Source organism: Vanellus vanellus, assembly GCF_965231255.1.
Source record: "Vanellus vanellus genome assembly, chromosome: 7".
NCBI classification, from domain to species: Eukaryota; Metazoa; Chordata; class Aves; order Charadriiformes; family Charadriidae; genus Vanellus; species Vanellus vanellus.
In genome coordinates this window covers 7,743,925-7,763,082 of record NC_138912.1, presented here as the reverse complement: position 1 = coordinate 7,763,082, position 19,158 = coordinate 7,743,925, and the positions used below count along the sequence as shown (strand labels likewise).

General features: G+C 36.2%; 1 protein-coding gene across 4 annotated transcripts; it reads right to left on the bottom strand.

Moving 5' to 3' along the window:
• Positions 1-1,791: 1,791 nt before the first annotated feature.
• On the bottom strand, positions 1,792-18,932 carry FAM204A (family with sequence similarity 204 member A). Of its 4 annotated transcripts, none has more exons than XM_082486599.1 (8): positions 18,902-18,932; positions 17,953-18,298; positions 16,881-16,971; positions 16,275-16,308; positions 15,589-15,691; positions 13,758-13,847; positions 2,547-2,653; positions 1,792-2,183 (listed from the first exon to the last, which is right to left on the bottom strand). In XM_082486599.1, exons 2-8 carry the CDS (start codon positions 18,202-18,204, stop codon positions 2,132-2,134), a joined length of 729 nt encoding a protein of 242 aa, XP_082342725.1. In that variant the 5' UTR covers positions 18,205-18,298; positions 18,902-18,932; the 3' UTR covers positions 1,792-2,131. The 4 variants fall into 4 exon arrangements, with proteins under 4 accessions (XP_082342725.1, XP_082342727.1, XP_082342726.1 ...); XM_082486601.1 differs by having other exon boundaries at positions 15,589-15,688; XM_082486600.1 differs by lacking the exon at positions 18,902-18,932 and adding an exon at positions 18,420-18,520.
• Positions 18,933-19,158: the final 226 nt, after the last annotated feature.

Here is a 19,158-nt window from a genome sequence, read left to right as displayed (position 1 = left end):
TCCCTGTTAATCAGGGTTTTGTTTTGGGTTTTTTTTTTTTGAACACTGTGTAATTCAGGGAATTCACTAATATTCTATGCAAATACTTTAGGTAGATCAAAATACTTGAAAAATGATTAACTTCATTGCACAAATAACCGAATCCCCAGTATTCTGCATACTTCCTAAATAGTTACATTATTAGTGGCCTAACATAAAACTAATTGGTTATTTGAAGTGAAAAATCTTACAGGTGGCCACAAATACAATGTGGCAAGTTCTCAGACAATAGCTGTTTTTTGAGGGTTTGGATTTCTTTTAAAGCACGTTTTCATATCAAATAGCACAGATCCTTACAATTAGATCAAGATCTTTGACTAATAAATACTGTTACTATTAAGAATAACTATTACAAGAACATGTACAGCATCTGTTTAATATACACTACTTTTAAATGTTTAATGGAATACTGCTGATGTTTTCAGCACAAAATTATCAGCATCATTTTGCTTTTCAGTATATAACAAGCAGAAAGGTCAACTGTGTCTAACACTCATCTGCCAGCTGCTTAAAAAAAAACATTAGAAATTATGGACAGAGAAACTGTAAGTTTTGGACAGGAATATTTGGAACTGAGAAAAATCTTGATGAAGGTTCATAGTGTAATCTGTTTGTTTATTCAAGTAAACATGCAATTTACCTTTATAATCACTTTACAAAGAGATATCATTTGTTTCCTTCCATACCAAAGTTTCTAAAGCTAATATAGTTTGTAAACCACAGTGTGAGATTTATGATGTTATACTGCAGAAACCTGTTTAGCCCCTGATTTACAATCCTGGCAATTGTATTCAACTCTGTCATCATAACTAATTACAGCTAACTGCAGATTACCATATTGCAAACTCTCATCTTTGTGAAAGAAATATGATGTTCTGCTAAAAAAGAAAAAGAATCAAACATCCCGAGGGCTAATGAACAAAAATGCACTACTCCATGTTGGACGGCAAACCTAAACTCTTCGAATTGGTGCTGTAAAACTTCAAATTGCTATTTGTTGGCAAGTTGTTTTAGCCTCAAGTACTTACATAGTAAATCACCATTACACTAATACCATACCTATGGCCTGAAACATATTAATCTTGGTTAACAATAACTGACATTTACATTACCAATTCAATTCAGGCATTGCGGTGACTAAACATATATGCAAGAGCTTCAGGGAGAAAAGTTATTAGTTCTGAATGCATCCTTACTTTTCACTGAGAACAATTTTGAAGAAACATTATCATCAATTCTTGTTAGAATCTTATAACATAAACATTCAAATCCTAATTGATCTGTAAAACATTTGACTTGGAATAAAATCTGTATTTGTTTCTTGGGAGCAGCTAACTGCACAACATAACATATTTCAGATATTTTTCAAGATATGTATTTCTATACTTTACCTGCTCAAAGAAATTAGAACTTTTAAAACTTGAGTTCTGGTCAGGAAAGGAAAATGGGAATTTGAAATATTCTGAAGAACATGGCACCAGGACATGATGAATAGTACCAAATCCTCCCAGAACAGGGAGAATGGACTTTTTCAGTCATTTTTTTTCTGTTTATATTTACTAAACCCATAAATGTGTAAACAATAATGTTTTTAAACAGGCAGAGTGGTTTTGCTTTTCTTTATGTAGTGCCTCCCCAAACTTTCAGGCAATCCAAAAAGTGGTACTGTGTTAAGTCTGTGTAACCTTTGCAGGAAAACTTATCCCTCTCCTTATATCCACACATCATAACTGCAGTGCAGCACAGAACACATCTGGACCAAGTATTTTATTCCAACTTCAGAGAGTTCTCTACCAGACACCAAATACATTATCTTGGATTTTAATATTTTGGAGAAAAATACTATATTTAACATAGTATTGATGTTTAGATAGTATTTTTACTACATTATAAGAGAGCCAAAACAAGATACTGCAGTCTAACAGCATTAAGAGAAACACAAGGAATTTGCTGGGCTGGGGTTTGGTTTTTTTTTTTGGTTTTTTTTTTTTTTTTTTTTTTTTTTTTCTTCTCTGTTTAGGTTTAAGAAGTCACCCACAAAGATCCTTCAAGCAAAACCAGGTATTTGACTCCTGAAGAAAACAGAACGGATTTACATGTATCCCATGTTGCTTTTTGTTTCCCATCTTTTCTTGGCTTCAAATCTGAAATAAGAGCACAAAAACCACATTAGGAATCATGAGTGTATGCGTTTCAGGTATTCAATCATACTATTCTTAATAACAACAAAAATAAAAACTTGTTTTTAATACTGTAATAAAGATATGAAGGCAAATGTAGCCATATAACCAATACTTTAATTCTGGTAAAACCTCTGTACTTACGTCTGACACACTGCTAAAAAAAACAACCTACAAAAAAAGCCCCCAAACCCAACAAGGTTAAACTAAACAAATAAGATTACCACAAGCCTATTTCAACTAAGAAAACACTGAACTGAGGTAATATTGTATATAGTTAGTGCCAATGAAACCACAAATGTTTAATTCCATACTCAAATGACTTACCCCCAAGCAAGCTTCTTTTTCTTTCGAGCTTCCTGGGCAGCCTCTGCTTCTTGCTTGGCTTTTACAAAGTTGCGGCAAGCAGCAGCTTTGGCAATTTTCACACCAAGCTAAGACATAAAAAGGAACAAAGGAAAACTGAATAGATGCAAATGGCTCCTATGAAAATTAAGGCTTACAACTTACTTGGTCTGATATTGTTTCTCAAAAGTCAATAGATATTACAATATCTTTCAAATATTAGCCTGATGCTGTACTATTAAATCAGACAAGCAAGAATGTCTCTTGAGAGAAATACAGAGGAGTAGGATCCTGAGGCAAGCAATCCTTTTCAGCAAATCCTTAATTTTCAAGAATAAAAGCAAAGGGTAACGGCCCACTAGATCCTTTTGTTTGCGTGTTTTTAAAATAAATATATAGACATAGATATAAACACACACATCCTCCATTATTAAGACCAGTCTGTGACCTCAGCTGTGCACACAATAGTATCAGGTCTTACCAATACAAAAACCACCCAAAAAGACAGCAGTTCTTCCTGTACAAACCTACTACCACACATTTTCCAGTAGTACCAGTAGTCATGTTTTAATCAGTCTGTCCAGAAAGTAAATGAAGCAGTGTCCTTAGAGTCCATCTGGCATTTAGTCTTCACATTACCAGCTTTTAGATTACTAGTGTGACAATATGCATGCTTTTCAAATAAGGTCGTAATAGGCTATAGGTGAATACTACTTTACTTTCATAAACTTATTCACACTGTGAGAATTAAGTTCACTGTAGTGACTGTAAGGCAGGAGGGGCGGGGGGAGAATAAAGCAAAAAATATGGAAGAAGGTACTGTGAACTATGAACAGATTCTTTTCCTTAATCAGCATTCATAACTTGTTCATTGTAGTTACATTTTGTGATTGCTGTGATGGCTTGACATTACCTGCAATTAAATTATGGAAGAATTTGGTCTCAAAAGTTACCACTTTTCTCCAAGACAAACAAGCAATTAATTTAGCCAGAACTGCTACAAACTGTGGACAAACAGACTGTCTTCCTATCCAGTCTAAACCTACTGAAGTTAGATAACATGCTTCTGACTGGATATTCTAAATTTCCCCAAAATGTCATGCGAGCATTAAACAAGAGAGGCATGGGAGACCCGAGTGAAAGAACGTTCCTAAACACTTTGGTTAAACATCCAATGGTAATACACTTCAATAATCTGTGGCACCTATACAGGCAATTCCTATTTACTCTGAGAGATGTTTTATCCAGGGAACATGAGAGAGAATTCAAGAACATATCTTAAGGTACAGATGCACTGACATATCTTCTACAGCTCTCCCATCAGACACCTACCCTGTAGGTTGATACCCTGATCATGTTGTTAACAAAGCACAACAAAACAAGCTAGTCTACCTTCTGCTCCTTTTAACATTCAAGAATCAAGAAAGTAGCCTTTCTGTGGAAGGCTTTGAGAGTCTACATGCAGGTAGGCAGTAAGCACAACCTCAGTTTGTGCTTTGTTTGAGGCTCTAAACACTGGCAACACAAACAATTGAGAGGTAAGAATAATATTTTAAATGGAAAACGTGCAAAATAAACAATGCTAAACAAGTTTTTCCATCTCCTATTTGGACATGTTATAAGGTCATAAATATGCACCTACGGAACCATCCTGATGCACAAAATAATTCATGTGACCAGATATTTCAAAACTTTTATATTATTAGCAACATCATTTTTCCCCTGAACATTAACATTTTATGTAATCAGTAATTCAATGCCAACATCTGAACTGCCAAATCTCAAGTCAAAGACTAGAACATAACATTCTCTTTATTTGCATCGTTGTTTAATATTTAAGGGGAACTATTAACTGTAATATACTTGCAGTATAAAAATGCTTAAGATAACTAATCTAAAATATTCAAAACATGTTTACTTGTTAATTGAAACAGGACTAATTATTAGCTTAAAAATTAGAGCAATCTGATGGCTGAAGTCAATCAGCAGAATCATGCCTTTATTTTTTAAACTGCATTTTACCTCCTAGCATACTTCAGAATTAACTCTTATGATGTGATGAATAACAGCATCTCCTTAAAATATATTCTAGTGGCCTATTGAACACTTACACATATACAAATATACACAAGTACGGTCTACACAAGCGCTGCAGAAAAACCTTTTGATCTGTATTTCTTGGAAGACAGAATGAGTTCTTCCATCTTTGAAAAGTACAGAAAAAATGGTATAATAATATCCTCTGTAGTGCACGTGTAATTCATAGGAGAAACATTTTGCAGCATTAATGTTATCATTTCTAGGCTAGAGTCAAATTTTCAAGACATGAAAACAAATATGTCACATATAAACACACACAAACATTTTAGTCAGATTAAATGTCTTCTGCTCCCACCCACACCCCAACATCCATCTTCGCTTACCTCCCCCCCTCAAAGAAATCCATAAAAGCTTGGTCAATGGATTTTACATTTAAAAGAAACCCCAACATTTCAGGTCATCAGATAACTCAATAAAATACCATCTTAAAAGAAGTAAGAAAGCATGAATAAAAATATATACAACAATTTCTTGTGTAGTCAAAGTATCAGCATTTTCCATATAGAACATCCAATATTTTGCTGCATTTTAATTAAGGTGTCTAAACATTATCACAAAGAACTGCAAATTGGTCAGAGCACGCAGTAAGGAAAATTAAGCTCTAAAGGCTTTTTATCACCATATTTCAGGAACCAAGGGTGTAAAATGTTCTAATTTGGGATATATTAAAAGCCATAAAAGGTCTTTCAAAAAGATTAATGGTACTTTGCTTGGATTTAAGATAAGGGCTTTAGCTGGTTGGAAAAGCAGGGCCCTGGCTAGACCCTTGAGGCATTCATCTTTACAGCCACTTGGAAGATTTGTAAAAGCGTCTGCATAACCTCAAGCAAACGCACTGCGACATTTTTTTTTTTTAAAATTCCTTTCAATTTTACAGGTTTAAAGTGTGTAAATCATATTGGGTAGTAAAGCTGATATAATGGTTCATCCTTGTAACACAATATATATATTTTTAAGACAAACTTAAAAAACAACTTAGTTTCTACAGGGCAAAGACCTTTCCATTTTGAAGTTGACCAATAATCACGTCAAATATCTTACCCTAGATATTTAATGCAGCATAAATGAAAATTCCTTACCCGTTATTTTTCATAAATTTTCTACTCATTTGAAACTGTTACCTTGTAACAAATTTCTCAAGCTTTGTTTCTTTTTCAACAGTTTCAAGGCATTTATTTAAAAATACCAATTATCATACTTTAACTTTTTATGGAATAACAGGTCTCTATGAAAAATATTTATGCCGTTCTCTTTTGTTCTTTAATTAAATGAAAACAGATGTTTTCTGAAGTAAAGCGGAACCATTACTGGAGTACTTAAAGTGTTAAGGTCTTTAATTTTTATATCAGTTTGGTCTACAATTCCTGATTGTCTTTACTCAAGCTCAACATTAATGTCAAGCAAGTTACCTAGGAGACGAAAGAGATCAAAGAGACAAAAAACCCTCAAATGTCTGATTAATCAAGCCTGCAAACAGCTTATTTCTTTTAGCCTGCATGCAAGTATGAAAATGAGATTCTGGGAGCCGTACATTGTGCAGATTTGTTCATTCTTATCAGAACAAAGCCAGCGGCAGCTTATTTCATGGATCATTGGCACTGTCATCAGTGCTACACAGAACGGGTGACAGCTCCTCATTTTGAGGCTTGAACAAAATTAGCAAAAAGTCGGCACAAATTAGCCTCTCATCTTTTTAGTAATATGACATTATTCATTTACTTTTTATCCAATTTTTAATTTTTTACTTGTCAGCTATCCCTTTCTAGTGTTTCTTGCACAGCATCATAAAACACTTTTAAAACAAGCAAAGAAATGGCTGAAGTTGAAATAGTATGTGAAGTTCAGGCAGAAGAGTAAACATTTTTATTAAGTTGCCACAGAATCTACTGTAACTTCCAAAAAACTTCCTTGAAAAATCAAGACATCTAACATTAAATATCACAAAGCAAAGACTTTTCATTGAGATAGCACTGTGCAATGTCAACCCTGAACGATACAAGTAATGAGACAGCAGATTCAAGAACTGCTCCAGAAATATTCGGGTACGATATACAAAATGCTAAACTGCTCCAGATTCAAGAACTGCTCCAGAAATATTTGGGTATGATATACAAAATGCTAAACCTACAGAAGCTCCAACAAAACATCTATATTCAAACAGGTCCTGAAATATCCTGTGATCATACCAGAGAAGCCAAACAGCCTTTTAATACAGTGTTACAGTTTCTCATCAAATATGAATCTAGTTATTTCAGGCTTGCCTTTAGCAATGATTTTCTCCTTTTATGTTATGGAATGTTATCCATTGCTGACGTATATAAAATATATAAAGCAAACAAGAATACTGAGTGGATTTTGCAGTGAAAATTGTCCCCTTTCAATGATGTGCTCAACTTCCACTGTAAAATACTTTGTAATATCTTTGTTGTATTTTTATGCTGTGTATTACAACATCAAATTATATTTGGATGACACAGTAATGGAGCAAGGACAGAAAACTGTTCTAATATTAAGCTCTTTGCTAGATTCAAACATTTAAATGCAAGTAACTTCTTCCATTCATGAGAAAACACAGCATTAAAAAATTAACTATAAGCTGTTAGATGCTTTACAGAGCCCCCTTATAAGAAAGGCAGTTTTAAAAAAAGAACTGTAGTACTGTTTTCAGCAATTTCTTTATCTCTGTTCTTCTAAGTAAGAAAGCTTATTAACAAGCTTTGAACTTAAAATCACATTTACAATAATGTGCCATCAACAGTTTTATAAGCTAATTAGAAAAAAAGATTAATTAATGACTGGCTGCTAATAAAATGGCAATCATGAAGAAAGAAACCAAGGGTGCTAAGCTTCAACTACCACCAATTAAGAGCTAATTACAAACAAATTATATATGTGTTTTGCTGTGGGCTTTAATTTACTAAAATGGTTTTAATTAAAAGAGAAAACATGCTGATTAATTGAACTGCAGAAAAAATCTACAGTATAAACTGTGCTTTGTCTGTCTCTTTAATTAGACTTGTAACATCTGAAATCTTTTTTTAAGGTTTGTTAAGGAAAAGATATACATAATTAAGGGAGCATAAGAATGTAATTCTAGGTGATAACCCTGCCACGTTCCAAAGGTTAAAAGAAAACAACCTCAATGAAGAGAGATATTTGGAAGCACCTCCGATAAGTGTTAGAAAGAAAATCCTTCAGAGAGAAAAAATAAACTCTTCTTCCCCCCCGGCCCCTCCCCAGGTCCTTCAATGGGCATGACTTCCAATTTAAATGGTGCTTGGTTACATTCCACATACAATGGCATCAATCTCTTCAGGTACCTAAAAGCGCTATGATAAATTGTGAATGTTGTGCAGAATTTAGAAATGAAGCTATTTTACCAATAAAAAAAAAAAAAAAAAAGAGGTTTTTACCATATCACGCACATCAAACACTATATATAACCTGTCCATCTGAAACAGTAATGTGTGCATAACCTCATGATCAATCATACCCTACCCAGATTTTCAAATGGAAAACAGCTCCCAGAATGGTTCTCAATGTTATGACATGCAACCTTGCTTGTGTACTTCCCATTCTAAATTACATGACTAGAAGTAACTTACAGACAACAGATACTAATTTGATCACTAGAAAATGATCAGAACTGATGCCACAAATTTTGAAGACAACAGCGAGACTGATCTTGCTGTAACATGAGAATGCTATCCCAGTGAACAGCCAATTAATTTCATTGATTACAATGTAGATCTTTCATTAAAGCTTGCTTACAATACCATTGTTTCCCTATAAATTGCAGCTTTTAAAAAATGTTTCACAAAATGCCAGAAGCCACTAAGCTAAGCACTTAGGAACAGTGCTGTCAAAAAGTCTGCACTATTTAGAGACTGACAACTACTCCAGTAATTTAGCACACTAAATTACAAAATATTTTTAAAGTTCATCTTGACAGGTACGCCTAATATGGTCAAGATTATTTTATTGCGTTCAAGTTACAGTCCTCAGGCTAACGCACTCTTAGACAATGTGGCACCTACCTACCAGGCAGTTAAGACAAAAACCACAAGCATAAAGCAAAGTTTGAGGTTTAGCCAGATTAGGTCTCAGAATATCAGAGCCATAAGAAACCTGCATTCTGCTTCTTGAGACACCGCACAATGATTGGAGTACAAAAGCACTATGAAAAATTCCTTCTTTGGGTAGGGGGGGGAGCGTGGAAGATATTTTCAGGTTTATATATTAGGGGTAGGGGCGGGGGAGGGAATCTTTTAAAATTATTTGGTTAAATTAGGAAAAGAACTTTTACAAGTATCACTCCAAACTGAAACTGATTTACAGCAGGTGAAATAACCAGATATCTCCACATACCATCCTTACTCAAAAGGATAAACACCTCCAACTATGCACAGTCTCAGTGCTCTAATTTATCAACATTTATTCTTAAAAGTCTAGGCAGATTCCCACAAACACAATAGGAACAATTAAAGTACATTTCAAGATATTATTCCAAAAAGGTTTTTCAAAACCATTAGAAAAGCTGACACGATTCCAGGTGTCTGTTCTCAACTACATATCCAAGTACATGCTTGGTATTAAATCTTGGCATTAAATCTCAACTATCCTAACCAAGAGCATCACCAAAAAAAAAAAAAACATTTCATGCCAGCCCAGCTAAGTGTCAAACAACTTTCATTCTAAAAGGTTCTCTTTTTTTGGGGGTAACTCCCACTTTAATATTAACACTTCTGTTGGCATCTCTCAAGCTAAACAAGTCATCATTAAACCCAGTGTTTGAACAATAGCTTTTAAGTATGCCATTCTACATTTGAAAAGAAGAACTTTAAAACATGAAGGAATCTCTGGCAAAGCTGAAAGCCCTGGAATGTTATAACAAAGACAGCAACTGGATTACAATAATAAACTTTAACTGTGCATATTATACCAGCACACCGCAATGAATTGCTAGTTATTTAATACTAATAGTACTATGTTGTAGAAATTACAGAAGTAATTCAGTCTAACAGCGGGTTTAAAAATCCACAGTGAATTAAGATTAAGCAGTATGACATACCTGCATTATGTTAACGCTCAATAAAAATTTACCCCAGGACTTGATCTTGCGTACTATAAATGCACCACAGCACCGAGTTGCTCAAGCTAGACTGGGTTCTAGGCGCAGTCTAGCTGAAGCAGCAGCAATACTGTATTCTGTACAATATAACGCAGGCACGCCTGTATTCTTTCAGGAAGAATTTCACTAATACAAAAAATAACGCAATCAAGAATTTCAGGATCACTAGACCTCTCGGTGAAGCAGAACACCCCAGAAGAGAACATGCTGTGGGGCCACAGTTAGAAGATGCTACAATCTGCTACCCTGACAACTCCCAAACTAACTGCAATCACTTTTCTAGTCTAAAAACTAGGATGACCACAGGAGACCAGGGGTAATACTTTGTAGTGAGGTTTGCCAAGAGATTAGATTGAATAACATCAACATCATCACAGAAGTACTATTCATTTTTTTAATAGAAATGCAAATGCCAATAAAAAGAGGGGTAAAACATTTTTAGCTAGTCTCAAAAGCTACGTATGAACCCACGCATGCAGCGACTAGTAAATACAGAGCCTCATGCACAAGGTATCCAAATTCTAACTTCTCTCAGTCTAAAACCACGAATGCTACTACGTAAGAAGTTTTGTTTTAAAATCAGCACTTGTGCATATTTGTCAAAGCAGAAGAAAGCAACAAATAATATATTGCCCAAACCTCATTTACAGCAATACAATAACCTTTTCCTTAAAGAACCTGCAACAAGTACCACATGGAAACCCAAAGACCCAAAACCTTGAAGCAGCATCATTTAGGCTTTTAGGATGTAAATTTCAGTGATCCACTCACAGCTGCTAGATTATGCATATTGCCTAAATCATCACCAATTTTAAAGGAATCTGATTTTTAAAAACCTTTTCTCACTGTGTCATAATGATAGCATATTGACAGCATCATTTTGGCATTCCTTCGCTTTTTAGGACATGTTTTTACTGCCTGTTCTCATCATCTGTTTATTTTTGGCTTCATTTTTCTAAATACTGAAGCTGCCCTATCAGTTTCACAGGCTTATAAATGTTATACATCAAAAATTAGTTTCACTTATTAAGGCAGGAAACGGCTTTAAGAACTCTGGGATCTGTGCCTCAAAGCAAAAGCTTTATCAGCAGGTTCCAGTCACTGCTTCTTGCAAAAGAAAATGGTGCCGATTAAAACCCCATACACCTGATTTCAAAAAGAACACCTACCCACGGAACATTTTCCACATGGCTGCAAGGGGGGCTGTACCCCAAACACAAGGCAGCTGTTTCTCATCCACTCCCTGCCCCCAACCCTGCAACACTGCTCAAGAAAAATGAAAACTATACATAAAAAGATGAAGTTGAGATAAAAGAACAATAATTCATCCACTTATTTCTCTAGACTTCAGAAGGGGTGTACTTCAATACAGTCATGGCATAGTTCCATGCCCAACTTCCTCACAGTGTTGTGTTGCATTTGGAAGTTAGAGGGATACAAATAGCCACACACTTTAAAAATTAACTCACTACTTAGAAGTATTATGTAAAATGAGTTTTAAAAGAGACATTTCTTTAAATTGAAAAGAGAAGGAAAGTAGCGATTGAATCAATACTACACAATATGAGAGCAATATTTTGTAAATTGTACACAAAACAATGACTTTTTTAATCAATCTCTTACATAATCAAATCCTTTTCTATCGTTCTTCACCAAATCAGAATTAGTCACTGTTAGAATTATTTCCTTAGAATAAAATGTATTTTAAAAGACCCATCAAATAAAAAATACAGCTGCTTGAAACCACAAAGAAAAAAGGACTCTCACAGTGGGTTATGTAGCACATCTTTACAACGGTAGAGAACCCCAGTGAATTCACATGGATTCTGCCTCGACAGAACTCCTCAAGAGAGCAAGCCAGAGTCATTTGAGTTTTCCTTCTTTCAACACACTATTTATTCAGATAAACCCACTTAACCAAAACCAAGTCAAGGCTGTGAATACTAATAATGTTTCAAGCATTTTGTTTTCAGAATTACACCATGCTAATATTTGAAAGTCAACAATTTGGAGCTAATGTTCCACAAATAATAATACATTGCTGTAGCACCTGGGATATGCTAGATGTTGTACAATCCCATGGCTACTGAAATCAGATAACAGCTTATCATAAATATTACAAAACCTTAAAACTTCTTACATTAATTTGTTTTTATAGTCAAACAATTTGCACTAGAACCTCAGTATGTTTTATTGATTATGATACTCTAACCACTTTATAGACTAGACGGGATAATGACATTTGTGAAGGAGAACAGCAATTGCAGGAGAACAAGTACAACATGTTGTACACGTGAAAGGTATAACAGTATCACTGTGAGAAGCTGGTCAGGCTTAAAGGGAACATTAGGACACAATCCTATTACTGTCAATAGCTGTTATCTTTGGAGATTGAAGTTTTGTGATCACTGGTGAAAAGGCAGGTAGGAGACTAGTTATTAGAACCTGCTCTGAGTGACTAAATGTAGGAGTTTAATGATTGTATAAGAACACGCGCTCAATAACAGTTAGTTTTACCTAGCCTTATTTACAGAAACTTAAGAACTGTATTTCCTATTTCCAAAGCCATCTGTTTTTAAAGCCATCACAATATTGTATTATACTGCATTAAAAAGATTTAAATCTGCAATTTTACATTAAAGCTTAGCTTGAAACCCTGTACTTAGGAAACATCTTAAATATTTTTATGAGAGTGAGAAGTATTCGGAATTTGTCTGTCTTAATGCTTTTCTAATACCTTTGAATTTTGCTAGGAGATAGAGTAGACAGAAAATTCCCATTAACTCTGTGAAGACAGAATAGTATGCAAGGCAGAAGAATGAAAACAAAAAATATGAAATTAATTTCTAATATAAATTTAGAATATTTATAATTTAAATTATATAAATCAGATTACTTTAAAATGATAGCTTCTCCACTCACCTCAAATAGTACTTAGTTATTTTTTCTGACCTGCCTTCAAAACTATTTCAACCATCCTGTTATCCTAATTTTCTTCCTTTGTATTTTCTCCCCTGCGCACAAATAGCAGTTGGCACAATGGATTCAATCCTTCATGGATTTCAATTATGTACTTCAGCTGCTACCACCTGCCATACATGCATCCATTTAACTACTTCTTATATGAAATTGCAATTACTAGAGGTATATGGTAGATTCCTCACCATTTTAAGTATTTACTCAGCACCACACGCATATTTAAAGGGTATACTTTCTGTAGCCAAGAGCAGCATAGCCTTCATAGAATTACTCAGATACACCAACTAACAAGACATCTTGAAAAATTGAGTTTCTCTCACCTGATTTTTCTTTTTATATGCATTTATATACTAAAAATGATGACAATGAGAAAAAAAAATATCCATTCACTCTATAAACATCATTCTAAGGCTACAGCACTACGGTTGGCATCCATCTACTCGCCTTCTTCTTCAGAATTCTTCCAGTCATTAACTCGTTCTCACATGAATACATAGTAAAAAAGCACTGATGCACAAGTTTGAGTGTATCTTTCTTTATTTGGGCACGTCTTGCTCCAAACTTGCTAACTCTCTACTCCCTACCTTTCTTCAGGCCTCCCAAGCTTATTGGGGAGGAAATGCAAAGAAGAATTTCAGGCACAGGGAACTCAAAGGAAGGGAACATCCTACTCCCGTTTTCTTGGCTTGCAACATGCAGAAAAATCAACGGGTCAATATAGAGGACTAGTTACTGACTCATCTGACTCGCTGAGTCAGCATGAAGCCTTTAGAGCAATGTTACTCAGAACTGTATGTGGTTGTATTTTCAATTGTTATACAGCTGTCCAAGCTTTACTAGAACAGCAGCAAAATCCTTCGATCTGGTTAGGAGACAGGAAAGATACCCCAAACAATCTTCAATGCTATTTTAATTATGACAATTTTTGTACAGATGTACAAAACTAAATGTTTCCTAACAGCTTTTGTTAGTAGCCCACTTACCTCACGAATGGCTAATCTGTCACTCAGTTCCTCAGCCTTATCAATGTCACCTTCAGCCACAGACTTCTCTATGCTAAGTTCAAGGCCAGACTAGAAAAAGAAAAACAAATATCTTTAGGACAAAAAGAAATAACAGGCTTAAAGGAAGCATCTCTTTTCTAAAAATATTTCTTTCATAAAATTCTTTATTTTAAGACACTGCATAGACCTGTAATTTCTATGTAACACAAATCACTTTGTCTATGTATTGTAACGGACAGTATAATTAAGAATTCACTGAAAGGCTGCCTGAGCACAAATCATTGCATTAGTTCCACCTTATGTGCAGGATAATACTGTAGGTTAAAAAAATTACACGGACTAGTTTATGCCTGTCACAATAAAATTTCATCTGAAGATCTGGCTTATCTCTTCCATCCCTGGAGCTTTCTAAACAAAATGTGAAATATATGTGTCAGGTAACATGAAGAATGGCAATTACCACTGTATCGTTACAGTTTTAAGATCTTATCTTTATCCAAAAACTGAGTTCTGGCACAGTGCCATTCCACTGTGCTAATAAATTACAAAATCTAACAGTCCTATGGAGAACAATGAAAAAGCTTCAAAACTTAACCTCTGAAAATAAGAAAATAACCTTTATGATCAACGTAACTTGTTTAACAACAACATTTACAAATAATGTAACATTAAAAAGTAAATATTTACTGGAAGTTATAGTTGGAAACTTCTGAAAGAATACAGAAGGGTAGCACAGCAGTACACACTAACTTCAGAATTTCACAAAAAAACTCACTCTCATAACTAAAGACAATTTACAGCCTCACTGGTTTTAAATATTAGTGATGCTACAGAAAACACATTTGACAGTTTCATAACATATACTATTCTAAAAAATAAAAGCAAAAAAGCAAGCAGAATTCTTGAGAAACACTGATCTACAAATACTGCACTTGAATTATTAAGGTGGAAGTCGAAAAAAGTGCACAATTGAAAATTGCAGTGACAGCCAATTCTGTTCGATGTGGTTTCCGAAATTAAGGAGACACACGTTCCACTAGTGATAAAGTCTCTGAACTTAGGTGGAGAGCACCTGCATTTTAACACTTTGGGCCTCATTCCAGATCTACCCTGGGCAGCCTAATGACTACTAAATACCCATCAAAAGTAAAAACTCAGACAGAAGCGAACACTCTCATAACTTGCCTTCAGAAACTTACTTTAGGCAAATTAAAAATAGAAAATTTATCATAAAAAAGGCTAACTGAACACTTGATTTCTTAGAAGTTACACATGCCTTTACTAGAAAAACTACAGAACAGTGCTAACGAGGAATTCACAATATAACAAGTTTCTTAACTTGCCCATCATGTTGTACCAGTTATTTCAACTATGACTAGTTACACAATATTTACGAACAGAATGTGTTATCAATCCAATAAAACTGTAGGATAGGTTTGGCCCTCTAATTCCAATAGCCACTGGTGTCAACTAAAGAATTTACATGACACATTTTAAATTTAAAACATGACAAAAAAAAAGTCAAACAAGGCATACAAAGTGTTCTGTCACGATAATAGAAAACAAAAACCAGACAGGAAAAAAGGATGAATACTGTCTCAAAAGAAAGCACAGCAACCTTTTAATCCAAGTATGATTCATGTGGTATCTAACAGGAAATAATTGAAAACGTGCACAAAATTATCCTTCCTAAGAGTGACTTGATCATTTACCCACTTTCAAACAGTCTCAGTTTTACTCCTATCTCAGTTAAGGTTGGCTTCTTTCACTGCCAAGTACAAGCTGACATTGCTTTTGCATCAACAGTCACCTTTTGTGGAGCCCTGCTAGCCACAGGTGATTCAAATCTATCATTGATTCCAAAGTATTGTGTAAGTTCTTTCCATTTCTCTTCATTTGCCAGCTGTTGACTACTAAAAACAAACAAAGTCATTAATGTAACCAGTTCCCTTTCCACAACTCGTAATATTCTTTTCAATGCTAAAAGAAATTCTTCTATTTAGCAGACATACTCTTTTCACCCATTTATGTTTTTAATGAAAGTGAAATTAATTATTCCTTCCCCTCTGTAAGTGTAATCCCACAATCTTGAAAGCAAGCTTATGGAATCATAGAATCATTTAGTTTGGAAAAGACCTTTAAGATCATCGAGTCCAACTGTAAACATAATACTGCCACGGGGGAAAAAGAAGAGGAGGAGCAGCAGACTGAACAGAAGCTTCTATGCAAGCAAAACATCACTAGGAATAACATTAATTCAATTTTAAGTTGCATTAAATAATACTTTTGTGTGGACTTTTAAAAATCAAGCAATAAACTCCACTAATCAATCACTGGTATCAAATTCAGCCTGCACAACAGAGACAGTAAACATCTTCAGCAGGTATTCTGCACAATCTTCAAAGCCAGGCAAAGCATGCACGTGGTCAAGCTTTTTTACAAGTTTTGCCTACTATTAAAAACAGACCTCAGATAATCACATTGACCTGGTTATACCTCTTAGTCACTTCATCGTTCTTTTTCTGTTTTTCTAGAGAGGGGAAAAAAAACAAAACAAAACAAAAACCAACATTACACAGTAATACCCTACAGCACCCAATGAAGTTAACAGCACTCTAACTGGTCACATTTCCTTTGAAAGACTGACACACTAGGGTTTTTACCCAAAGATCATGTGGATTTAAACCATTCAGTTGTAAGACCTTTCATACAAAGAAACTCCTACAATGTGAGGAAGTTTTAACCAGAATACACAAAAGTATGTTTTACAGAATTACTGAAATACAGATTTATAATGGCTAAGTGTTTTAACTTAGTAAGTTCTAGCTCCTTTTGAAGAGGGGGACAAATGCATTACTTGAACTCTAAGTAGCAATTTACAACTTATAGGACTAAGTGATGTATAAAACTGGAAAAATAAAATCCCAGATAATTGCTAGAATATATCTACCCAGGCATCAAATTCTTGGTAAAAAAAACTAACAACCAACCCCCCCAAAAACCAAACAACAATAAAAAAAACCAAACCAGTAAATCCCACTTCCAATGTATTTGACACTAATTCCATTCTGAGAAAATAAATTCTGTAATTATATAAAACACCTTTTCTGTGGCGCTTTCTTTTTCGGCTTTTGTTTCCCTGATTTGCTTGAATTTTCATTTCACGGTTTTTCTTCTGAAGCTCCAAAAATTTCTACAAGATTAAGAAAAGGCAAATCAGTATTCTTAATTTTTTCCCCCATTTTTAAAAAAAATTACATAACGTGCCAAGAAACGTTGTCCCAATATCTTATTTATCCACAGTACCTTGTTATATCTATTACACTAAAATTTATAAATCAAGAACATGCAACTCTGATGGTGTTAAACTGGAACTGGCTCTAATCTTTCACCACCTCTCTCCTACTTTTTGCCCTTCCTAAATCCCAGGACTATTGAAATCCAACAGTTTTCTCATGTGACATAACACTGGATACAGTTATGCTGGTTGTGCCCTCCTGAGCTATTCAACAAATTATTGCCCAGCTGGTAGTTTGCAATCCAAGTATTACTGACAGCATAGTCCCTGCACAGCAGGCTGCCTGCGTGGATCAAGGCTAACCAGTTTTTGACAATTCTTATTTTGACTCAAAAGCCTAAAAACACAGATTGCTTTGTTTATATTTATTTTTTGCCATCTTTACACACAACATGAAAATCAAGAGGTTATAAGCAACCGAGTCTGAATGCCTGCAACTAAGTCCTACAGAAAGCAGAAGGGCTCACCTCTACTTTGCAGATATGCATCATCAGTACAGTGGCTGACGTATCTAGCTGTAAACCCTTATGTAGAAAGCAGTTACAAAGAAGCTCAGAGTACATACACTACCAAAACCACAAGTCTTAACGCAACTGTACAGTTATCAAAACGTCTCCCTGCTGTGCTTTCAATCACCACTCCACTGGGGAGGGGGGAAGAAATAGTTACATTCACTTCCTATCTAAAATCCTGTTCAACCTGCTTGAAACAATCTAATCACAATTGTGATGATTGCCCTTCGATTATATTTTTTTCATTCCAGATTTGTATATTAAATATTCAACATTGAGTTATTTTAAATTAAAAGTTAGCCACTCAATTCTGCATATGTTGCATTTATACTCTGGACATTTGGGGATGCGTAATGATACCCACATTCCAGATATTTAAGGGAACTCCAGAAGGGCACATTTGAGTTTCATTTTCTCCATCTGTCACTGATATCGCAATGGGTTCACTGATGGCATTACTTTCAGATCCCTTCTCCTGGAATTCTGAAAGTTGAACCCTTTCAATATCTTCTTTTACATCTTCCTTTGAAAAGGAACCATGCGATTTGTCTCCATCATCAGAACTTAAGTCAACATCGCTTTCATTCAGTCCTGGAGGTAACAGTCCACTCCACATCGTCCAGTTTAAACAAGCCCAAGCCCCTTCAAGTCACTGCAAAGACACCAGATTTATGTGAGCTGACCCATTCCGAGATAAAAACATAATTAGCCTGCAGAAGAGAGAAACAGAAATAGCAAAAGACATCATCAGAAACATTTTAGTTTCTCTTGAGAAAAGTAACTACCACTACATGTCTTAGACAAGCACATTATAAAGCCTCTAATACTTACTGTTTCAGAGAGAAGTAGAGGATTTAAATATACAGATTGACGGTATTAGCTCTTTTTTGTTGTTGTTCTTTAAAGTTTTGCCACTTCGCATTTGTTTCCAGCTGCTTTCAGTTTAAGGGCGATATTGCAGCGAACGCCTCCCGCCTCTCCCCAGGGGCAGCGGGGCAGCGCGTCCAGCCCTTCCCGGCCACCGCTTCCCGGGGCAGCCCAACCGCCTCCCCTCACCGCCTCCCGCCCGCTGGGCGCGGCCGGGCGCTGCGGAGCTCCGCCGGCCCCCGAGGGCCGGGGGTGAAAGGACGGGGAACAGCGGCCGTCTGGGGAAGGCGGTAGGCCGGCGAGCCGAGGGCAGCGGACGGAGCAGAACGCCACTCCAAGCCGGGGAGGAGAATCGCACCCGACACCCCCGATCCCTCCAGCCCGGCACACCCCTCACCTCCCCTCGCCATAACCCCCACACCGGCATTCCCCTCGGCCGTGTTTACCTGGCCGCCATCTTGGCACGGCCGCAACACCCCGCCCGCCGATTGGGCTCTGCCCCGCAGCCAATCAACGGGCGCCTTGCTGCCTTGGGCTCGGCCTCTCTGGTCTCCATGGCAGCCGGGCAGGGCGAGCGGCTGGCGGCGCTGCGAGGCGAGGCGGGGCGGGGCGGGGCGGAGACCGAGGGCCCCGGCCCCGGCCCCGGCCCCGGCCCCGGCCCCGGCCCCGAGAGAGGCGGTGCTGCCTTCCCGGGTAGGGGTTT

What these genes read in the sequence shown, in the direction of transcription:
- FAM204A (XM_082486599.1), bottom strand. Translation starts at nt 18,204, where the DNA reads ATGTGGAGTGGACTGTTACCTCCAGGACTGAATGAAAGCGATGTTGAC. An exon ending in ACAGATTAGCCATTCGTGAG is followed by an intron (nt 2,654 to 13,757) that starts GTAAGTGGGCTA and finishes TTTATGTCTTAG; the next exon opens with CTTGGTGTGAAAATTGCCAA. An exon ending in AAAAAGAAGCTTGCTTGGGG is followed by an intron (nt 2,184 to 2,546) that starts GTAAGTCATTTG and finishes CTCTTATTTCAG; the next exon opens with ATTTGAAGCCAAGAAAAGAT.